The sequence below is a fragment of the Agelaius phoeniceus genome, chromosome 3 (genome assembly GCF_051311805.1).
Source record: "Agelaius phoeniceus isolate bAgePho1 chromosome 3, bAgePho1.hap1, whole genome shotgun sequence".
In the NCBI taxonomy this organism is placed as follows: Eukaryota; Metazoa; Chordata; class Aves; order Passeriformes; family Icteridae; genus Agelaius; species Agelaius phoeniceus.
The window spans coordinates 79056221-79080337 of NC_135267.1; the positions used below are offsets into that span (position 1 = coordinate 79056221).

Consider the following 24117-nt stretch of genomic DNA (forward strand, 5'->3'; position numbering starts at 1 on the left):
ATTTTTTTCTGCTGCAACTCTTCCCTAATAATTAGCCTCCACTAATTATTTTGGGGGGAGCTGAATCAAACATCATTAATGTTTTAAATTAAGTCTGTACTGGAGATATGACCAGGTAAAGATCATGATTAACATTATCAGTGACTGTTCCCAAGAAAATTTTAGTTCTCTTCAAAAGAATGTTGTGCTTATTCTAATAAAAATTAAATAAATAGCAAAATCTTCACTATCTTCAGCTGTGAAAGATCAAAATTCCTGATTTTATGCAGATTAGTGATTATGGATATTGCAATTTAATCCCTCTTGATATCTAAAATGTGATGAATAGCTATATATCCTGGTTTCCAAACCCCACAGCATTGTTCACAGTAATTTTTCACTTATTAAAAGCATAATGCAGGAACGTAACAAGGGCTGTAGCTGAGCTAATATTTGACTCATCTTGAGCCATGTCTTCTTTATAACTCTAACCATTGTGAAGTATTTAGGATAGAAATGTGAAAAATCTGTTTCAAACAGAAATGTTATCAGTCCTCAACATTTTCCTTCTAATCTGTAATAGAAATTTTTCAGGAATACTAAATCTAGCAGCGTAAATGTGAACAAACACATTTTGTGTCTGCTATCCAGGCACAAAGATCTGTGTTTGACCAGTAATATGTAGATAAATAAAACATTTTCATGAAACATTGCCATATCTAAAACATCTAGCATTCTCTTTTCTGCAGAGTCTCTTTCATATTTCATTTTGCTATCCCTATCCTCCTGTAGCCCCCTCTGGAGTCTCCTTCTCTGGCTAAATGGCTTATAAATATACTATAAATAGGGCAGAACTGTAAGGTTGATTACCTCTGACACAGATATGTAGTAGAACAGGAATCTGCATTAGGTACTGAGATGTAGATATAATACCTTTATTGTTTTCTAGATTATCATAATTCTTGAAGAGAATCAACTAGAGATCAAATGCTTACTGATGAAGGAGGTAGGGAGGCATTGGGATGAAATCTTTTCTCTTTAGAATCTGCAGGAATGTCTTCTACTTTATAGTGTGAGTTGGGAATTCAACACTAGAAAGAAGAACCGCTCCAACAGATAACTGTCAAATTGTGAAAACCATTGTATGGAAAGAAAAACAAAAAACAGGCTTTCTTAGGTTTATGTGAGATGGCAGGAGGGGAACAGGCTTTTGTAGAGATTAAGAGGTATGAAGTACATCTCAAGTTGAATGTACAAAATAGTCTTTAAGCATTTCTGTTTAACTTCAACAAAACCATTCTACAAAGTCAATTAGTTTAATTGATTGGCGTGGCACCCCAGGGAATCACTGAGAGTTCAGCTGGCAGCCTCTGGTTTGGAGTCACACTAATTGGGAGTAGGGTAACAAGCAGCTGCTAAAGCTCTGTGCTGTTCATAGATAGGGTGGTGAGGAGTGGAGGCTCTACAGGTCATGTGGTAGGAAAGCTAACGTGGGGCAGAGTGGTTTCCTAAACTGACAGGTTGAAGAATGACAGCAGGACTTGGTTTAAATTAATCCAACAGAGAATTGCTATGCAATCTAGTCTCTAAAATGCAATGAACATTGCATACTGACATCACATTTGAAGACACTGCACATACAGTATAAAACATGTAATATATATGTATGTGTAAATATTATATATATATGTTTGTATATATATATATATGTATGCATGTATATTCTATATACATATAATAATATGTATAAGCATATAATATATAACACATATATAATAACTGATGAAACAAAGAACATGGTAAATATGTTGGTATAAAACATATATGTGTGTATATATATGTGTATATATATTATATATACATATAATTATATGTATATATAATATATGTTGGTAAATATGTTAATATAAAACATATAATATATATATTATATGTATATATGTGTATGTATATATTATATATACATATAATAATATGTATAAAACATATAATATGTAAAACATATATAATAACTGATGAAACAACATGTTGGTGAATGAACCATAGGTACATTGATAATATCTCTTACTGAGAAAGCTCACAGGTCCAACAAATTTCTGCATTCTCACTTCATCATGTGTTTGCATTAAAGGAAAAAGGGGTAATTAAGAGTTAGAGTGACACATATCTACTTAGAAACTTCAACATTAGTTTAATTCATTCTGATAGAGAAGCCATTTGATTCCTTCTGGATAATAAAGTGAGTTTTCCTGTTTTTTATGAAGATGATCAAGCCAACAGGTTTATCTGGCTGCAGCCACCCCAAAGGGTCTCTCCAAAGTGAAGTGGGAAAAGGTCATGAGCTGTTGCTCAAAGCTTTCCTGAGTAGAATTATGCACCTTGGCATAGCAGGGGGATCACTAGACCATAGGTACCATCACATTTCTGTGAGAAACTTTTAGATGTGTTGAGGCATCTGTAAGAGTTGCAAGGATAAGATTAGTTGGTATCACTGTTTCAAAGTCTGAGACTATTATTTCAATGCTTCTTATCAAATAACAGACATAGATGCTCAGCAGACTGTACATGTAAACATGTCAGTGAGGATTACTATGATTCCATTTTCTGCACATTTAACTTTAATGCGATGAATCTTGCTGCCTTTCAGCTAATCTGTGGATGGGGAATTCTGTTAGTTAATGCAGAGCTAGAGGTGCTTTGAGGTTTAAGCTCTGAGCTTAGAATGCACTCTTTCTCTTTGTCTGTCTTTCCCTTTGTCTGTCTTTCCTTCTTTTCCTGAAATACTTCATTCCGTGTTTCTCTTCCTCTACAGAAGGAAGTTAGCTCTTAGCATGTGTCACAACTGAATTGCTTTAAAAAGCTGGTGTTTACTGCTCAATGCTTAAATACCTAGGCTGATTTTAATAGCCTGGAAAAACTGTATCCCTTCTTCCCAAACCCTTTTGGTCAATGGTTTAAAGAGATAAAGAAACCTCTTGACTTAGGTTTGTATTTTCAAAACTGTCTTCTAAATGCAAAACAGTGTTGCTGCATATCCAACATTCCAGTTTAGAGTCTGTGCAAACAGAGTATGTGAAATTCTAAGCTGGCCTTTTTCTTAAAATCATTCCTATTCTTTACAGTATTGTTCTGGAATTACATTATATAAAAGTGATGCAAAGACCATGCAATTATGTTGAGATAAGAGAGCATGGTAAAGTGCCATTTTCACTCAATCTTTTCCATTTTTCTGGACAAGCCTTTAAGAGAATGATTGCCAATATATATCTTTTCTAATGTAAAACCAGCTAAGGAACTTCCTCATAATATTACTTTTATTGAAATAAGTTACTTATGTCATTAAATAGCACATTTCAGAAACTAAATAGTTCAGTTTTAAAAGTGCTGGTAGTGATATTTTCTGTCTTCATTGAAAAACATTGTATCAACTAAGTTATAGATACATCTTTCCTGAGCCATTTTCCTTCTCTCCTTCGTTTCTAAATAAATTGTCATTAAAATTTTAGTTCTGTGGAACCTTCAGAGTGTGGAGCCTGACATGCAGGGCATTGAAGATGAAAAAAAGGTATCACAGGTCATTTGAAATGACAGTTTCTGTGGTACACTGTTAATTGTGCAATGTTTTGTGACACACTGAAATGTCAGAAAAAAACCACTAACAAGTTATTTGGTATGTTAATGAACAGTCCTCTGAGAGATGTATCTATGGAATGCAAAGTAAGATAGAATTGCACATGCTACTGAAAATGGAGCACATAATGGATTTTTAGAGATTTTGTAAGGCATTGTTTTCTGGGATTTTTTTGTTGTTGTTGTTTGGTTGGGTTTCCTTCTCAATTCCTCTCAATAATTCCTAGCACTCAATTTACTTTTTTGATTGCTACTGAGCATTGAGCTGACATTTTCATACAACTAGCTATTATAGCCCTAAATTCATGTTTTTGTGTGATAATAACTAGTCAAAATGATCACTGTTTGGCTAAAATTATTTTTCCTATGTATATCACCTCACATTTATCTACAAGGAATTTAATTTTTCATTTTTCTGTCACTCAGGATCCTGAGTGACAGTACTGTCACTGACAGCATGCTGAGTGTTTTTTCTGGTTGGCCAGAAAAAATGTGGTTTATCTGATTGGCCTTAATTTTTACTACCCTGAAAAAAATCATATCACTAGCAAACTTTGTCACTTCACTGTTCATTTCTGTTTTTCTGACAATGAATACTCAAGTCCTGGAACGATTTTTTTTGGGACTGTACTGTGAAAAGTGATCATGTATTCCTGAAATTTATTTCCTGTATTTTAACTATGTATTTGAACACAAGAGAATTCTGCATTTCATTCAGTAACAATATAATTTATATTTTAAAACTGCTGAGAAAGAGGTTTTTTTTATCACAGAATCACATAATTATGTGGGTTGGAAAGATCCATAGAAGTCATCTAGTTCCAATCCCCTTCCATGAGCAGTGGTACCTTCTACCAGATCAGTTAGGACAAAGCCCCGTCCAAGAAGGCCTTGACTACTTCCAAGGATAAAGTTTTAGTACCTTGAATAAATCAATTACCTTCCATATAAGCCTTGCTACCTCATTATTTGTTCCTTGGGTGCCCTGAAAAACAAACTTTTCCAGAATGTCATGTATTGGGGTGACAGACTGTAACAAAGCTAACAGCTAGAATGTTGCTGCTGGTCTCCAGCATTTCATAGTTGTAAATAATTGAATTGTAATTGTAGTTGAGTAGAGCTGGGGCTTTTGGGACACAGGAAGCAATTAGGGAGCTAACACAGAGAAGCAAGTCAGTAAGAATAGCCATTCTTTTGCCTTCTTCAACCTCAACCTCCCTGCATGGGTGTTTAGCTAGTTGTGTCAAAGGCCACTTGTGAAATGCGCAGTTGTGTAAATTGGGTCAGACTTTTATTAAAAGAGCTGTGTGAGAAAGAGCTGCTGGAAGCCTTGTCAGAGGTTTTCACCTCACACATCCTCAGTGAGTCCACTGGCCCAGGAGTTACATCTAAGCTCAGGTCCTTTCCTTTGTTGCAGCACTGGGCTGTGTTTTCAAGTGTCTGGATGTATATCTTCTATATTCTTGTTTTTCTGGCCTGACGTGGGAACAGCGTTGTCCTTATGGATTTTCTTGGTGACCACTGGTTTAATTTTTAAACATTTCGTAGTTTATTTGCTGAATCTGTGATCAACTGGATCTGCTTGTCATACTGAAGCCTGCACTGCATGATCTGTGCAACCTAGGCAGACTTCTGGAGCATCTTCACTTCCCTTCACCTGCTTAGGCTTAAACTCAGAAGTCGCTGCCTTCAGCTGCAAATAAACCAGGCCTAGCCAGCTGTCATCACCACAGGTCACACTCGGTCCCCTCAAGGATATAAAAAGCAGCTCAAGTGGAGCTTTGTGGGGAATATTATGATTGCTGCATAGCGGTTTCCTCATGCACAAGAAGTACATTTTATGGGAGACCTTTTGACACTCTTAAGTCTTGAACACTTTGTTGTTGTAGCACTGTTTTTCTCCCATGTATTGTTTACCCAGCTTTCAGCAGTTTAATGAAATTTCTGGTGTGTTGGGTTTTTTTGGGTTTTTTTAATTCCATGTTTTGCTGTCTGGCAGAATCATCACAATTGTTTTTGGTGGTTTTTATTTTTTCCTCTTTTTGAATCCTTCACTCTTTATTGTTAATATGAGCAGTAATGTTGAATTTTGCTCCTTTGTCTGAAAATCAGAGAGCAAGCTGAAGGAGAGGAAGATATATTGTGAGAAGTAAGGGAAGGGTGACCTTATATAGAGGTCAAGAAAGAGAATGAGACAGGGAAAAGGTAATTACAGAAGTAAGTGGGTAAAAAAGATAATGAGGGATTTGGATGAAATATAAAAGAAAGTGGAGGTAAATGATACTGGGACTCAGAAAAGTGAAGCAGATGATTCTTTCACGATAATGATTAGAAGAGAAAGCCTAATTTACTAATGTCCTGAATTCCAGTAATTTGTGATAGATCAAATGCTGTGCTTTTTGCATTTTTTAAATTCATAGATGTCTCCTGGTTGTTTTTTCTCACACAAATTTTTTCACTGAAAAGGCATTAAAAAGATAAGTGTGCCCCATTGTCCTTGTCAAGTAACTTCTGATGCTCCACCTCTTAGGCATTATACCCTCTTCAGCCAAATTTCAACTCTTCTTAAATTTTTAGTCCTCGTAACAGTGACAAGTCTATTTATTTTTTTTCTGAATAGCTGTATATTCCATATACTTTAATTACCTGAGATACTTAGACATTCTGCAAGTCCTATTTGAGTATCAAGAAAAAGTTGAGGTTGGTTTATTGGGTTTTTTTTTCTGATTTATTCTATTTCATATTGTTATCATACTTCAGCTCTTAGGTCATGAGTTCTTTTGCCTGGCATCACCATGTGGGGTTCATCTTCCCTAATTTTAGAGGTTTGCAAAGTAGATATTTCTACCACATTTTGTTGTTCTAAATCCCCACAAAAGAGAGAAGCAGACCCTTTTAGGCACAATTTATCTGACCTGTTTGTATGTTTATATATATATACTTTAGGATGAATTGAATCAAACCATAAAAGTGAATTTTTCTCACTAGAATAAATCACAACCATTTTAGATGAATCTATCTGTTAAATAAATATAATTTTCATGTTATAAATTAGAAAGTCATCATAAAGAATAGGTATAATCTAGAACAGGTAGAAAAGTTTATGAATATGTGCATCCACATGGGTCTGGGGAGGAAAGCTATGTGCTCTGTGATGTCTTTGCAGACAAAAAAAAGTAGTTAAAGGACAAAAGTTAAAGACAGAACATACCAGTTGTATTTTTGCAAAATGAATGCGATCTTGTAAGTAATTTCTCTTTCTTTGGGCCCAGAAATGAAACCTACGCTATTTTGTTTTTAAAGTTAACTTTATTTGGAAATTTTCACTAGTTTGAGCCTTCTGGTTTTGTATTTCAGACATTTTCCCTCCTACTGTGTTGACTCAAACAAAGCCCTTAAAGTGAACACAGTTGGAGGAATACTTCTTTTCTTTCTCTTCTAAGTGCGTATTTTTCATTATGTAGGTGCAAATTGCTAAAATAGACTGAGGTCTCTGACAGTCAGGCTACATTTTACAAATTACAAGTAGTCTAAATGTAAATATAATGGAGTCTGAAACAATGCTAACTTTATGTAGGTTTCAGTCTGGTGAAAGATTTCCTGTAGCTGTGTCCTGTTTTAAACAGGTGATTATAGGAAAGACTCAGTAATCAGTATAATCTATATGAAAATGCAGTTCAAATGAAAACAGCAGGTTTGCTACTAATATCCCTATTTAGATTTTATTCACTTAAACAGTCATAGAGATGATAATGGGTGTTTTGACTGATTAGAGATTTCAGGATCAAGTCTATAGTCATTATGACTAATGTTTTCTCATTAACTAGTCATGCATATCGAAATAATTGGTCTGTGCTATCACTAACCTATACAAAGCTCCCAGTGCATGGTCATCATTAACAACACAGAAATGAGGAAGTAATTCAGGTCCTAAGGAGCTTAAAAACCTAAATGGGGAGACAGTATAAAAACAGTAGGATACACATCAGAGAAAGCTACTTCTTCTTTTTATATAAAATACTAAAGGGGTAAACAGTTTTAAGACCTTTTTTTTTTTTTCTTTTTTTTTTTTTGGCCCATAAAGGCAACTTAATTAAATTAACTCCATAGAGAAAACCATCAAGCATTTTCCTAAAACTAGCATGTAATAAGTGGCTTTATATGATATTCGGAAGTGAAAACTACAAAATAGAGATTGTTTTCTCAATTCTCGTTAAAGTTGTATACCCAAAAGTTGTGTGCCTGATACATGTACTTATGTGCTTGGTTCTGCAGCAATTTTAGTGATTACTGGCACTGTGCCATAATGACATTCTTTATTAATATTGATGGGTCAGAGCTGGTGCATAAGACAGATTTCCTTGTTCCTGTGTCTTTCAGTTTCTCTTTGAAAAGGGATCCGAGGGAATGCAGTCTCAGCCAAGGGCCATGGTAATATAGTCAGTAAAGAGCTTAATGCTGACCATCAGTGTTGTACTGTAAGCAGACTTACAACATTTGCATTTTTAATTAAGTCTTTGTTTTGCCTGCTGATGCTGCTCAGGACCTGCACCTAATGATGTAACTGCACTTAGCGAGAATGTGATCAGTACATCTGCATAAAATGGTGAATGTGTTGCTGAAAATCTCCACTTAACACATTCCTTCTAAAATCAGTGCATTCCTCTTATCACATTGTGCCTTTCCAGCTTCCTTGCTATTGCAGATATTTCTAAAGTTATTTTGTGTCTCTGAATAGATCTGTGCTGCTTAACTGCTCCAACCCATTATATTATAAATTTGTTTCTTGTGTTTCAAATTTGTGCGCAGGGAATGTGTTTGGGGGGGACTTTTTATATTCATGAAAACTGAAAACAAAATTGAAAGTGCTAAGAAAAATGAATATTGAGCTAATGTAGTCTATTTTTGCACAGAGCAAATATCAAGCTAATGCATAAGATTTATCCTCTATAGTAAATCAGCAATATGTCTCATTTTAGGCCTCTCCTATGACTACTATTTTTTACTGCAGTATTCAGTCATGCTGATTTATGCCGTACTATCCCGTGAATATTTTGCAGACTATTATCAATAAAATAATTTTATCTTTTGGTCCAGATGGAATGAGCTTAGAACACAAAGCAGACAGAGAGCATGCTTCCTGCCTCAAGTGTTTTAATCCTTGAAATAAATTTTAATCCTTGGCAAAAAATGAGAGGGACACAAGACAGCAGGGAATGAAGGACTGGATCAGGAAAGGCATCAGCCAATTAACAAATTATTTTATGCTGTAAGGGCTCATGTACTCAATAAGATGGTTCTGTTTAACTGGAAGGATTTTATTAGAGTCACACCAGGAATAAGTTTGGAGTGCAGGAATGAATGAGGACAGTGAGCACTGGCATCACAGAATTACTCAAGATGAGTGTGAATAGAAGCAGCAGTTTCAGTAGTCCCATTAGCCCACATAGGAAATTGGAGCAATGGGAGAGGACTGGTGATAACAGAAAGGATAACAGGCTCTGGTCTCACTTCCTCCTGTTGAGACCAAGTCAGGAATAAGTGGCTGAAATCATCTTGTTTATTGTGGACCTCTACTAGAAATAGCATTCCTGCTTTCTTAAGTCATGGAGCATTCCCTTTGAATTGTGCTAAAGGCACTGGCCTTTTACTCTTACTGATTGATCAGCTGATCCTGCATAGAGGAACTGCCAAAAGTAAAATTAAGTCACTTGCAAATGTCCTCCTTCTCATATGCAATACCATAGTTTAGATTTTTGATGTGGATTTTAGCTCAAATCAAGTCTAATCCAGACGTGCTCTCAGTTCCAGTAATGAGAGCCTCCAGCAAAGTACAAATGAATGGATATCCAGTTGTTCAAAACTTTGTCATATTTCACAACATTGAATCGTATATTAAATAGCTCAGCATAAGACCTTTTGCCTTTAATTTAACTATTTTAATCCCAGAACTGTGTTTTAGACTGATTTGAGAAGTGTGCTCTCAGCCTTTTGAGTTATTCATATGAAAAGTGTGTAAGTGTGAATATGAAAAGTGTGAAAAGGGTGTGTGTCATTTTCCAAAAAAAACTGACTTCCATTTAAATTCTGTAATACTTTGTCTCCTGCCATGGTGGTTAATACTTTCCAAGGAAACATAGGGACAACACTTGATAAATCAGTTGACTGAAGTTCTTTTTGGATACATCACTGATATACTCTTATGTAGCTAATGTTCCTGAAAAATTGAAAAAGTGTTAAATTTTTTTTTCAACAGTGCATATCTTCTTTGTAGACATCTGCATACTTTTTCATAGAAAAAAAAGATTTTTTATATGACATAGTTCTCTGAGGTTGAGTTTTGGAAACTGAAATTACATTTGAGTTACATTTATATTATATTTGAGCACATTTAAATCAGGACAGCCATAGGTATAAAATAGAATATATTCTAAGAATATATTCTTTATACCTATAGAATAGGTATAAAATGTAATTGACTGACATTTTGCATTGGCAGAACACAGGGTCTGACCCTTTACTGTGTGAAGAACATTTGAAAATAAAGGAAGTCAGACATGTTTAAAAATATTATTCCAGGTTGTATTTACTGTGGTAATGTGCTAGAGTTCATATGTACATAAAACATATATTTCTTATGAATCTAGGGAGAAATAAGAGAATAGGGAGATAGACAGTGAAAAACTTTTAATCTCTAAGGGTTTGCTACTGATTCTGAAGTTCACCACTGTTAATGGGTTAAATCTCTTCTTGATATTAAGAAATTTTTGTTTGAAACTTTATTCTGGTTTCATTTCAACTTCTAATGATAACCTTGAGTCTCTGACCTTGGAGATGCCCAGTCTAGATTAAAACCATGCCAGAGGTATTCCAACATTTTGTAAGGAATATCCATAGCTATTCTAAAAAGTGCTTCACTCAAACAGTGATCAGCATTGCCTGTGAAATCAAATTCATTAGCATTGCCCTGGGCTTTGACAATTCTCTGCATATCACATTCTGTTCCATAGTTTCACAGAACAGAATGCGTTTCATTTCATTTTCCTTGAAAATTTACTTGGCCTAATATCTTGGCAGCAGTTTGCAAACTTTGCTAGGTTATAAGGCTGCCAGCAAGAATAAAGAACTGGCTTCCAGTCTTCCATGAATAGAAGTAAATTTGCTAAATTGTTTTCTTGTTGTGATATCAGTCAAACTCATCTTTTAAACTTCATCTAAAGAAATTTTCATGCAATTTGACCTCATAAAAATTGCAGCTAGACAATTTTAGAGTAGAAGTGAGATGCAAATTATGGATGGTTGGGGTAATTAATCTCATACATCACTTGCCAAAGATTTCACTTGGTGCTGATCAGTGGTAAGCTCTGGGTGCATTTTCAAGGAGTTATGGTGTAGTTCACCTGTACTTATTGATCAAGAAGCAGGAGTTACTGGAAGGTGTTAGGAACTAGATCAGGCAAGAAAAGATGATCGCAAATCTCTCTTCAGAAATTAAAATTATTTTATCACTTACAGAGTAAAACAGAAAGCTTTCATGAAAGTTTGCTGCTGAATTTCTGTCTACATCAAAAGTGGTTTTTTCATGTTTGTTTGTTTTCCCTCTTGACAGGTGCAGCAAGTTACAACAGTTTTTATGTTTTTTGCAAAAATTTCTGCCAAGCTGTGAAGCCTGGTAAACTGAGGGTCCGCTGCAGTGTATGTAAACAAGGAACCCTGACGTTGGCAAGGGTAAGGTTTTTGGACTTGTTTCAAGGTTTTGGGGTATATGGAGATGACATATTTAGTCTTTTCTATTTGCATACATATGGCTATGTATATATGTAGTCCTACTTTTTTTTTCTTGCTGTTTATGGCTGAGAAGAGTAGTTCAAAGGATGTTGAAAATTTCACTCACTTGTTTCTACTATTTTGAGCATATACAAGGAACATGGTGGAGACTAGAGCTCCAGTCCTTGAAAGACACACTTAGCTCTTTCTTTAAAGGACTAATGATTAACCTGATTGTATGCACAATCCATGCAACTACATATGTGCTAAAAGGATGGGATGACAGACGTTTATTCAAAGCTTAGAGCTGTTGTTAAGGCCTCAGAAACACCTGAATTCAGCTCTGGGTTGTGATCATTATGGGCTGAGGCCAGAAGTTTTTGAACAGATGTGTAGTTGAGAATATTAATCCTTCCAGCCCTGTTGCAGCATATAAAGTCAAGGAAAAGTTATTGTTCTTGGACAGAAAACTAGATCTCTCAAGCTTGGTTTGCACCCTAAAATGAGAGAGTGTTGGGGAGTGAGTTGAATGTGCACTTGTATAAAGTTTTGAAGGGTTTTTTTCTTCTATCTGAGTACTGCTAAATTTCACTGGTTGTGTTACTGTTGAATGAGTTCTTCCTCTCTCCTAAATCAGGAGATTAGTCAACCAGGTTTGTTATGGCAGAGTCTTAGGTCTTGAAGAAGACTGATGCATACCATGCTGTAGCTTGCTTCTAAGGAACTTTCATATTCAGCCCATGTTCAAGTGTTTAAATTTGTCTTTTGCTGTGGTTTAAAGTTTCAGCTTTGTGTTCTCAATGTATCACGGTGCTTCAATGTCTTTACATGTAATAGCACTGCAAAAAAATAACAATTAAAACCCCAGGTTTTATATTCTCCTCGAAAAGAAAAATAAAGTATGGTATTGTATAAACCATACCATACTTATTAGACTTACACATCTAATTCAAAAAGCCACAACTACAATGCCCTTCAAGCTTTATGTGCTATTCCTGAATTAACCTGATTTATTTTAGAGGCTTCAAAGTGCTGCATTTTGCAGTGTTCCAGATGAACACATCTAAGGGGATTCTTTTTCTCTCAAACTTTTTATTCAAATATTGGTGATTAGCATAGGCTTGAATCATATATAAATCAAGACAGAAGACACCATTAATGCACATTTCCAATGGATGAAAACACAGACAAAATTCTATTCAGCTTTTTTAGATGAAGTCAGTGCTGCTGAAAGACATTGCTGGTGTCACTAGATGAGTCTGAATCTTATAGATTCCACTGACATCACACAACATGAGTCCTTTACTAGACTCAGAGGCTTCCTTCAGCATGTCCACTTTTGGAAATGATGACTTTCACATCTGTCCTGTTTGATTTGGGATCATTGCATTCCTTGTATTATATAAACCTAAATACATTTCCAAACTATTCAGCTTTTACAGAATCTGCACTGTTCTTGGTTTGGGGGACTTAAAAAAACACCAAAAAACATCAACCCTGTATTGTCTCCCAGGAATTCATCATAACTCCATGGTGGAAATGATATTACAAGAAGTTTCAGTAGTGTACACCTATAAATAACTTCTGAATGCCTGGAATGTATGTGGGCCTACATTCTTTTGGCAAATACAGGTTCAATGACACAATAAATATATGCAGGCTGATAAATTCAATTGAATGAGCAGATTACAGCTGCTTTTTCTTTCTATTACCATATTTTACAGTACATATGAAAAGAAAGTGGCTGGAAACTTGTAGTGGAAGCTGTTCCAATTTTCAAGGTTGATTCAAAAAATCCCAGCTTTTTGAGGATTTGATAAGATACTTCAGCATAAAAGTACAAAAGAGGAAAGGGAGATATCTTCTGGAAAGTTTAAAATGATAATTTTATTCTGTTTTAGTTTTAAAATAATGCTTGGCTGTGAAAATAATTTGCACTTGAGATTTCTTGTTACTTTCTCCACAAAGCAGAGAGAATCTGTTATCATTCTTTTCCTCTTGAATTGAGGCAGAGCACAGTAGTTAGGAGCAGTGTGCATTCTGTTCCTGCAGCTTGGGCTGGCAGTCCTGTGGGCTTCCAAAGTGCAGTGTTTGCAATATGTGCACTCCTAATGTCATGAATGTGCTATGCACGTCAGTTTGTTTTATAAACACACAGCATCCATCTCGGTGCTGTGGTTATAAAGAGTAGGTGCAGATTTTGCATGTGCCTGCCTCACCTTCTTTTCTGCTCCACTTTCCAAGGAGACAGAAAACAATTCCAGTTGGAGTGGCTTCAAAGATGTACTAAGACTTATTTCTTACTGTATAGAGACCACTCTGTGTTAAGGCCAGGCAAAAGTGTGTCTCACAGCAAGTGAGCTGTGTTAGCCCTGCTTTCTTCAATGCATTGCAGTCTACAGTGACCAAAGTCTGCTGAAAAGGTTAAAAAAAGTTCAAGTTAGTATATTACCCCAAACCCTCTGTCTTTCCTCTCCAATCCCATAGAGCTATACCAGTGATACCAATAGATATTCTCTCTACGGGTGCTACAGTTATTCTCATTTTATAGAGAAATTAGTCAAAATAAAGTTGACATAACAAACTATTAAAAACACTTGTCTGTACCACTATACTACAGACCTGTCAGCAAAGCCACTTCTTTTTTTAGTTCTCTTTTTTCCCCCCAGTCTTGGAAAACTGTGCCTGACCTTTACATGGCAACAGAGCAAGTTTCTTTTGTGCTCAGAAGCACAGAAGCTCTTTTGTGCCATAAGAACCAAAGCACTCTGTAAGCCAACATTTGTTACACTAAATCTTTTATTGAGATGAAAGTGAATACCTGTGTAAAACCTGCACAAAGCCTTGCACAGCCTTCACTTACTCTACATGCTAATCCTTTGACTACCTAAGATACAAATGACCAGCCTGATTAAATTGAGCTTTCTTTTTTCATGGTGTGTGGGCTGGCATTTAAAATATTACTTATTCCATTAAGCAGTCTTATTCTAAAACCATATTTAGCAGTCATGGATATTTGCATAACATTATTTTAATATATGATGCTCAGATTAAATTTATGATACAATATTTCTATAAAATTAAACAGATTACTTTTTTTTATTTTTACTGCAGACACCATCTAAATATTACATTTGTCATTTTACAGTTGGCACTTACGTGGAACTTTACAAAAATGTCATGACCTCATCCTTTATGGGAGATGTATACAGGTTAATTTAATGATAAGAAAACGTCACTGGAAAAATATCACATCTCCCTATTTTTTCTAATTAATCAAGCACAAAAGATATCTGTAAAGATTAGTATGTGGAAGTCTTGTGTAGGCCACCTACAGTCCTACCAGAAAGTTTTTTTAATATAGCTTGAAAACTTTAGTAGCCATGATTCAGAAAATTAGTGCATTCCTCTTTCCAGAAAACAGAAACAAGCAAACAACAAAACCAAAACAAAAAACCCCACAATAACAAAGCAAAAAAAACCAACAACAAGCCAAACAACAAAGACAAAGAAAATTCAAAATAAACAAACGAAGACCCACAGAGAAATGTCTGCTTGGAGCAGTCACATTGGCGGTCCATCTTTCGGAGCTATATCAGTGTTAACATTCATAGTGTTAGTTCTCTAGTGAAAAGAAAAATGTGTATCTGTGAATGGAAGGCTAGATTCTGAGAACTGATATGCATCAGGCTATACACAAACCCACACTTTTCCAATGCATCTGACTTTGTATGTACTCCAGGTAAAAAAAGACAGGAACATTTGATTTGGTATCTGTCATAATTCAGAATTCAACCAGAGTAAGAGTCTGGATTGAAGTGGGACAAATAGACTTTGGGGCTCCCTATTCAGGCACAGGTGCTATGATGAGGCCATTTCCAGTGTGGGGACTCATCACTACTTGGTCATTCTTCTTCTTGTGTCCTTGCTAGTTAATACTGAGTTTTGAGTGTATCATCCAGCACAAGCACCAAAGGAGTTTGTCATAGCCCCTCTGTACTTTGCAAGCATTCACATCATTATGTCAGATCTTTTCAGACATGAGGAGTTATATTCAGATCTAACTCCCTACAGCTGAGATGAGGTTTAGTTTCTGTCACTTAGAGCACATCTGGTGTGTACTGTCCCACTGCTGTCCTTGCCCTCTGTGCTCCAGGGGAGCCTCCTGACGTCACAGGTTTTGTTAAACTGTCTCTGCCACAGAACTGCTCTTCCATTGTTTATCAAATCAATGATATTGCTTACATCTATTTCTTTTCATCTTACACCTAACAGAGTAATGGACATTTACTGAATTTTGTTTTTCTGGAACCATGAAAGGCTTGTGATTTGGGTGGTTTGTCAGCATAGACTGTGTGGTACATCACAGTTTGGCACAAGAGTCTTCTGAGTGCCTTTCGGTGACTGATAAATACCAGGTCATAAATGGTGATAGTGGTCTTCCTAACAGATGATAGTGCAGTGTTTGGAATTTGATACTTTCATATTTCCTAGGAAGAGAAAGATCTGTGACACAGTAATTTGCTTTGAGTTCTTATTTCCTATCTCCATTAAACTATTTTAATAAGGTATTTTCTTTTTGATTAATATACACTTATTTTACAATAATATAAAATAAAAAAGCAGTTTACCTTTTATCTCTGTTTTTTTTTTTTTTTTCTTTTTTTAATATATCATTGTAAAACTCCATTTCACAGTGCATAACCTTTCACCACTGCTCATTTGAAGTCACATTTTTTTTCCTGGAATTAATTACTTGCATCTTCCCCAGTAACAGAGAAAGGAAGGAGCACTGCTCACTACATCTGAGCAAGGCTGACTGAAAGGAAAAGGGCCAAGTAGCACCTCTGAAATTATGTAGTCCTTACTGTTGCTAAGTCAGCTTCTTCCCTCTGATGGTTTCACTACTGGAGTAATATGGCAAAGAGATTACAAAAATCAATTTGTCCTTTAAAGGTAAACTGCAAAATAAACAGCCACAGAAGTGTATGTGAAAAAGTGTGATCTCATTTACAGGCTGGAAGATATTAAAAATGTGATTTAATTCTTAAGAATGGGTAACTTAGTTGTTTGTCTCTCCAAAATTACATGTGTTCTGGGAGGATACAAATGTTTTTGATATATATTCTAGCTTACACATGACAAACACTATGTGTTAAAATGCTTCTATTGAATACTGTGCATAAAAAAGTTACCACTGTAATGTGTGACTCCTTGGTCAAACTAACAAACCTGAAACAACCATTTATTTTTGGGTTCCTGCTAATGAATGTGTAAGTACAAAAATAGCTTAATTTCCCTGCATTTGGCTGACAGAAGTAGCATTTACAGGAAATTACACATATTCAGTACATGTGCTTCTTTCTGCATAAATAGTTGAAAATGCCTCAATTCTGACATCTAAATTGCCACCACTGGGCACTGATGTTAATGCTGCCTTGAGAAGACTAGGCCAGAGAAAAGAAGCTCTTGGAACAATTTTTCCCAGGGTTTCCACTGAATCAGGACATCTTTCTTCATTAGTTATATTAAGTCAGCACTCTAAATTGTAAGCCTAATGTTTTTTCCTAATGAACCGGTGTTTTTTGAGAGTGAGGGAAAATCTTAAATACCAATGAGTTATTCTGTTGTTTAGGCCAAGCCCAGCCATGCCAGGATTCCAGAGAGAAATCGGGCATATTTTGATCTTCTCCCTACCTGCTGCACAGGGAAATGTACTCTTGTGCAATCATTTCTCTTATTAAGTGATCTTGATGGTAACAGGGATGCTGAATGTGAGCTGCTGGGACTGCCATTCACATGAGGAGTTTGTGTCATCCACTCCTCTTTATTGTTCTCACACTGCTTGCAGTGACTTGGTGCACAGCATCAGCATTAAATAAATCTAGTGCTGAGCTAGCTCCAAGTTTGTAATTACTGATGGAACTTCCCTAAAGATGATCACAGGGCATCTGCAGGTCTGATTCTGCCATTGCTCATCAAGTGTCTTAATTGCTTTTAATAACATGAATATCAGGAAAAAAAAAATACAAACAGGATAATTCTGAATTTTAAAAGTCTCTTTTCTTTGATGATATGTTAAATTTTCCCAAATCCAGATACACCCTGGGGAGGCTGCTCCAACAGATATTCTTTGGCCCTGTTTAAGATACCGTGGCACTTACAGAAATAAGAAAGCTCAACTCTGGGTGGCTGAAAATTATTATTTTACAACAATTTTTATTCTTTCTTTTCCACTTCTCTCTTTGGCTTTTAATGTCATTTCATTCTGAATCTCTTAAAAGACAGCCTCACTCTTGCACCTGTCTCACACAGTCGCAATGCCATTAGGGATGGCTTCCAAAATGCTCAGCTCCATCTGAAGAGAACAGTTGGGAGGATTCAGAAGACTTGACATGGTTTTATTCAGGCTTTTAGCTACCTCTTTCATTTATTTTTAAATATCTCTTAAGAAAAAAATTCATTATGTTGGACATAAATTGTAATATACAGTAAATGAAAACACATACTTGATTTATGAAAAAAAAAAACTTCATCCATTTCAAAAGACAGGAATGGCGATTCGTTCACGCAAAATAAACTTGGCTGAGGAAACAGTTTTTTGCCTCTATGTTGAAAAAATGATGCAAGTTCTTTTATTTTAATAAGATAAGAAAGTATATTTTAACTCAATTCCATTAGAAGCTCTGAGATATCTATGCATGATTTACAATATTTATTGCACTATGTGTTTTCAGTGAGGTTACACGTTATAAAGTGTCCTAAAAGCTAGAAAAAAATACCATTGGAAAGAAGGAAAATGACTTCAGTATTATGTACTGCTTCAAGTCATGCTGTGAAATAAAACTGCCTTTTAATGTGAAGCCTAGAGTGAGTTTCTCCAGCCTGGGTGACAGCAGTCATAAATGAAAGGGAAAACAGTTACCAAATTTACTTTCAGATAAGATTTTACATGAGTTTCTGAATCAAATGTCTAATAAACCCTTTTGCCAGAGAGGGTAGATTTATGCCTAGTAATGCAGATGGTGTTCAGTGCATGTTGTCCTTGCAGTTGCTGTGATATCAGGAAGCACAGGCTCACAGAATGGTTGAGGTTGGAAGGGAGCTCTGAAAGTCATCTGGTCCAACCCTCTGCTTGAGCAGGGCCACTTGGAGCCACTTGCCCAAGACTATTTCCTTTTGAATATCTCCAAAGATAGAGACTCCACAGGCTCTCTGTTCAACCTGTGCCAGCACTCAGTGACCCTCACAGTCCAAGTTGCTCCTTATGCTCAGGCTGCACTTCCCGTGTCTCAGTTTGTGCCCATCAACTCTGCTCCTGTCGCTAGACACCTCTGAAGAAAGGTGTCTAGTGTATTCTTTGTATTATCCCTTCAGATATTTATACAAGGAGGGGAGATCATCACTAATGTCTGTTTCAGTATATCATGGGAGGCCTGGGACTAGTAAGAAATACCATACTCAGAGTATCACTTGTTTTGTCAAAATTAGTTGCTTTTGAATTTTTTTTCATGCAATATTGCATATTCTCTCAATGTATAAATATAGATCAGATGTGGACTTTAAACTCTTTCACTCTTACAGGTCTTGTGCTATTTGTATTAATGTTGTTATGTCTTTTTGTTTCGATGGAAACCTTTTGAGGAAAAAAAAAGGGAGTGCCAACAAATGATAAGTAAGCCTTATTCAGCTTTAGTTTGGGGGGCAGTTTGGGGCCCCCTCTTCTTGGGAGCAGAAATGTAATGAGAGAGGCAATGCTCTTTCCCTCTGCTTGCATGTTGCACCCACAAACATGTATTGTTCCCCAGGGAAGTCAAAAGTTTCGCATTAATTTTTGGCAGCACTGCTGTCATTGTCTTAACTACATGCAAAGACAGCCTTCTCTCCATACAGCAACTCCTCCTCTCACAAAGAAGGGCCCTCTTTCTAAAGTTTCTTAGCCTTTTATGGTGAAAGGAGATACAATGAATATTCATCAGCATTCTAGATATTAGAGCCATAGCTGCATATGTTGGTAAATCCTTCTTGATCCCTCCTGGATCCCCTTTTCTACTCAGTGAGACCAAAATGTGCTGTGGATGTGTTGCTGAAATGTATTACAATACAAGGAAATCATGGGTTATGATAGTGGGCCTTTTTTTTTTCTTTTTTTTTTAATATGGCAGCTGCCACTGAGATTCAGATGTCCCTGTGCATAACTCACCTAATTTGCTTTCTTTATTAAAGGACAGCTAAACTTCTGTCTACCCAGTATTATTCCTTGGATAGCAGTGGGTACAAAAAGATCATGCTCACACTACATTACTTCAACATTTTTGATAATGATGAATATTAAACAAATCTAAAGTGTCGGTAATTTTCATCCTAGTTTTTAAGATGATGAAATATCTAAAGCATCAGCTGGCTCAGGAGGAAAAAATAAGTATATTTACTTAAGGTATTGTAGTAGCAGAAGTAGCAAATGTCAAACTATTTTCTTGCGAGTGTACCTTCATGTCCATTAAGAAGCTGGTGTATTTTCTTAATAATGATCATTATAATAATAGCAATGATGATGATTATTATTATTAAAATTATTGATAATTTTTAGTGGTTAATTTAAAACATAGTAAAGGTACTGTTTACCTCTAAAAGAACTATAAACAGGTATTTTTTCTAAGTCAATGTGGAAGAAATCATTCCACATCTTTACATTTGGAATGTCACAGCTTGTGCTGTTTTTCCTAGTTTTGGACTGAATTATTCAATAAGAAGGGTTTGGGGTACTTAAACACTATGTAAGTAAAACTCAGACATCTCTAACTAAAAAAATCAGCTGATTTTATGTTACATTGATTAGACTTGTTTAGATAGGTTTGTGATCTAAAGGTATTAAGGTCAAATTCATTAAATCTTTCCTCAGAGCTTCATTACTATAAAACATCTGTTAACAGGATGGAGCCACAACCAGGGTAGTTATATTGATTTGACTTTCTTGGCAGAGGTATGTAGTGTTCTAATGAGGGGTTTCCCCTTCTTTTTGGGTGTGATGACCAGTTAACAATCCACAAATAAGTTTTTAGTATTTATTTAAGTTTTTCTGCTACAAGCACCTGGATAGAACAAACATCCTTGGTCCCCTGTAGTAATTGCATATATTTAAAACTTGCTACATGATGCAGCAAAAAGAGTTTAGTGATATATTTTGAATGTAAAAGGGCTTATGTTTGCTTTGGGGTAGTTTTCAAATATCATAAATGCCTCTGTGTTAAGAATTTGATTATCTTAAGAGTCCAGTTTCTTTTTCTTTTAAATAAATATACAAATATACATATAACATGGAACCCTGAACATTTTCTAGGCTTTCTTTGCACACTGTCATAAAAGATGAGTGAAGAGAGAATCAGTAGCACATTTACTTAGGTTTGACCTGCATGTGCACATTAGCTTCTTATGTTCTGATGGTGGTGGAAGCACTTCACATTTGTTTCAGATATTTATGTACATTCCCCAAGTTCTAGATTTTATTGGCTTAAAAAAAAAAAAAGAATTCAGGTTTTAATAATTAAAATCAGTATGTTCTACATGTTCTTATTTCCATAAGTGCAGTCAAAAAAGTCAGTTTAGTTGGCAGAAGTTAGCTTTTTCAGAGTAAGGCACTGCATTTTAGCTGATGTCTCAGGTTTCTGTAAAAAGCACCAAGAGATCTTTTTGCTGGTTTTCTTCTGCTTAGCTCTGCACATATCTTGCCAGATGAAAACATTGCTGCCACATCCTGACTTAGGAGTGTTGCAGAGGAATGTCTGTAACTTTGAAAAAATGAGCAGAGATGGTATTATTTGTCTGTTAACAATATAGATGGTAGGGCCTATTCTCAAAACATAAAAGACATATTTCTCTAAAGTGTGCTTGTTCTTGCTCACGTTGCAGATTGCCTCTCTTCTCCTACCCTCTGTCCTGTGTGTCTAAGAGGATGTACTACTCTGCAGTGTCCTCATCTGAGCAACATGTACTTTCTGCATGTTCATACACTCGGTGCATATTTTGGCATGCTTGATTTGAAAAATTTAGTTTCAGATGGAGAAAATGAATTCCCTTGAAGTTATATTTTCCATTTCAGTCAGGTCTAATTGCTTTTTTTGTTTTGAACTAACAAACTTGGGCAAATAGGCAGAAATGTGTTTAACTCAACGTTTTCCTGGTGTTTTAGGTCGTGCTTAATAGTGGGAGAATAATTTTCTTTTAATATGCAATCTCTTCTGAATCTGTAGTTATATGTGCTTTAGTTCAGGTCCAAAACTTCCAAGCTTCTTCAATATGTGGTTAGAAATAATTTTATGTATTTTTTTCAAAGAACAAATCACTGAAATGAAAGGCTTTCTGATTATTTGCATGAGTCTTGAGGCTCATGGACCTTTCTGTTGAGGTCAAATCACCAGTTTGAGTCTCTGCCTGAAGGAAGTGTGACAGTACTTTTGGTGAGAAGAAAAATGGATTTAAAATAGTGCAGTCAGGTGCCATCAAAATAAACAGCTTCTATATGCATCTCCTGTCTTATAGGATATAAATTAATTCAGTCATTTGTAAGGTGATAAATTGAGGGTTGTTTTTATTCTGGAGTAACAGAAAAGGACACTCTGTGGTTTTGTACAGTACTAAAAATTTTTTAAATATTCTAAAAAGGAAAAACAAACAAAAGCCCCAAAACCAATTTATGGAACCAAGGGTGCTTTTGCTGTGCAACAGTTTTATTTATGTTTTCTTTTACTTTTTTTTGCTTGCATTTTAGGTAGTGTGTTTATTATGTGGTGTTATTCATGGTGGGTTTTTTTGGTATAAGACCATGTCATAATGTACCATCAGTTATTGATGGTGATGTACAGATTTATTTACTGAGGATGGACTTTAAAAATAAACTAATGTTGCCTCACTCTCTGGCTTGGAACAGTGTGCAAGACTTTTCTTTTTTTTCATTTTTCTCTTAATTTCCCTACAGGTCTTGATGTCATGACAATATTCTGTATTTATAATTAATGTATATTTATAATTATTCAGTTGATGTCATCATATGTTAAACCTGATTTCCTCCTATCCCTGTGGCCAGCCCAGCTGAGGGGAATGCAGGATGGGGAAGTTCAGATTCCTGGCTGAACTGGGGTAAGAAACAAGAGCCAGTAGTTTCCCTCCTTGGTTCTCTGTCCCCTTCTGTATCAGTGATGCTGGTTTTTTTGCTGGTTTAAGAAGCTGTTTCCTGAAATTCAGGCCCAGTGATGAGGGCTAAGATTGCTGACTTTAGTTGGCAAAACAATAATTTAAAGAGGAAAATGGAATTCATAGGCTTTATTTACTTCAACTAGAATGAAGCTGCTAGATTAAGGTTCTTGTAACTCTACAAATTTTGTAATTTTATTTAAAATGTTAGTACTCTGCTGGAAAAAGTTTTCTTCAGTTTGACTCTTATGTCTCTCTTCTGCTTTTACTTCTTTCTAGCATATTGCAATTTATATATTCTGTTGAATATAAAAAGAATTGGCACTTTGTAGCTTTCCTATTTGAGCTTTAACTTTGTGTGGTGAGCAAAGTCTTCCTGTATACTTCAGGGAGGTGACATGGGTAGATACTATCCATTTTGCACTGTGTTCTCTGATAAAATAAATTAGGAGGCCTGAGTGTTTCTTGTCTATCTTAGATGACAAGGGGAGAAAGAAGGTAGGAGAGTGAAAATAGTTTAATTTTTGCCAGTACAGATACTCATTTTGTGCTGGCTGCATATGTTGGGCATGCATGGATGGTAGCATGTCACAAGAAAATTAAGCAAAATTTGGTATGGCTCCTGTTATATTCTGATAAAATCATGATTATTACTTCCTCATGCAAAATTTGTTGAATGCCAGCTCGTCCATAACTATAATAAAACCAACTAATGCATAAATGAATTCTGGCAACTTTCAATAAAATTTTAAAACTTGATATGACAGGCAGGAATGCTAAGAGGCAACCAAGTGTGTAAACACTAAATGAAGGATTATCCTTATTTGTGAAAAATCCATTACAGCGAGAAATTGAATCGGGGGCTTCTCTCAAAAAAGGGCTACTGTGGCTAGTGAGCCAAATCAGTGCCTGATTTTACTCCCTTTTCAGTAATAGGGTTATGTGAGACCCATAAACAATACACAAGTGAGAATAAATGTAGCCGAATACTTTCCCTCCTCTTTAAAGATTCATCTCTCAATAGTCTGATTAAATCTGAATATGATCAAGCATATTAGGTGTGATGCACTTTATTTATTAGAGCATATTCCATGAGCAGCCTCTCCTCTCATCTGGAATTTTTTGTCTTGCAGTGAGGATTTTCTGTGTATGGAGTACGTATAAAATAACTAAATGAATAAAATGGTGGATCCTCTATTTTTATTTTTTTATTTTTTATTTTTATCCTCTATTTATTATTCTTTTAACTGGAGAAAGAAGATTTCACCTGAAAACAGCTGGTCCAGAATCTGATCTATGCCAGTATTTTAAGTGACATTGAGGTTAATGATGAAGAAAAGATCAAAAACCTTCATGCCATTAATACTGACTTCTAATGAGTCTCAACAGTGTGTAGCTTGTAATTTCAAAAAGTAGACCTGTAAGGAGTTAGGCTGCAACAATCTTGACACTAGTTTACAGTAAATAGATGCATCCCACTTAGAAAACAATTTGCATTAGACATACGTGTCTGTATGTGCTTTAATTATACATAAATGTTCTCCAATTATA

At 35.6% G+C, this 24117-nt stretch overlaps 1 protein-coding gene across 1 annotated transcript in view; it reads left to right on the top strand.

Annotated features, from left to right (window-relative positions):
• The window catches only part of PRKN (parkin RBR E3 ubiquitin protein ligase), a 674035-nt gene that overhangs the window by 218151 nt on the left and 431767 nt on the right, over positions 1–24117 (top strand). Inside the window, exon 4 of the mRNA XM_077175671.1 lies at positions 11219–11337. Within this exon, the coding sequence (XP_077031786.1) occupies positions 11219–11337 (119 nt within the window). The remainder of the gene's footprint in view (positions 1–11218; positions 11338–24117) is intronic.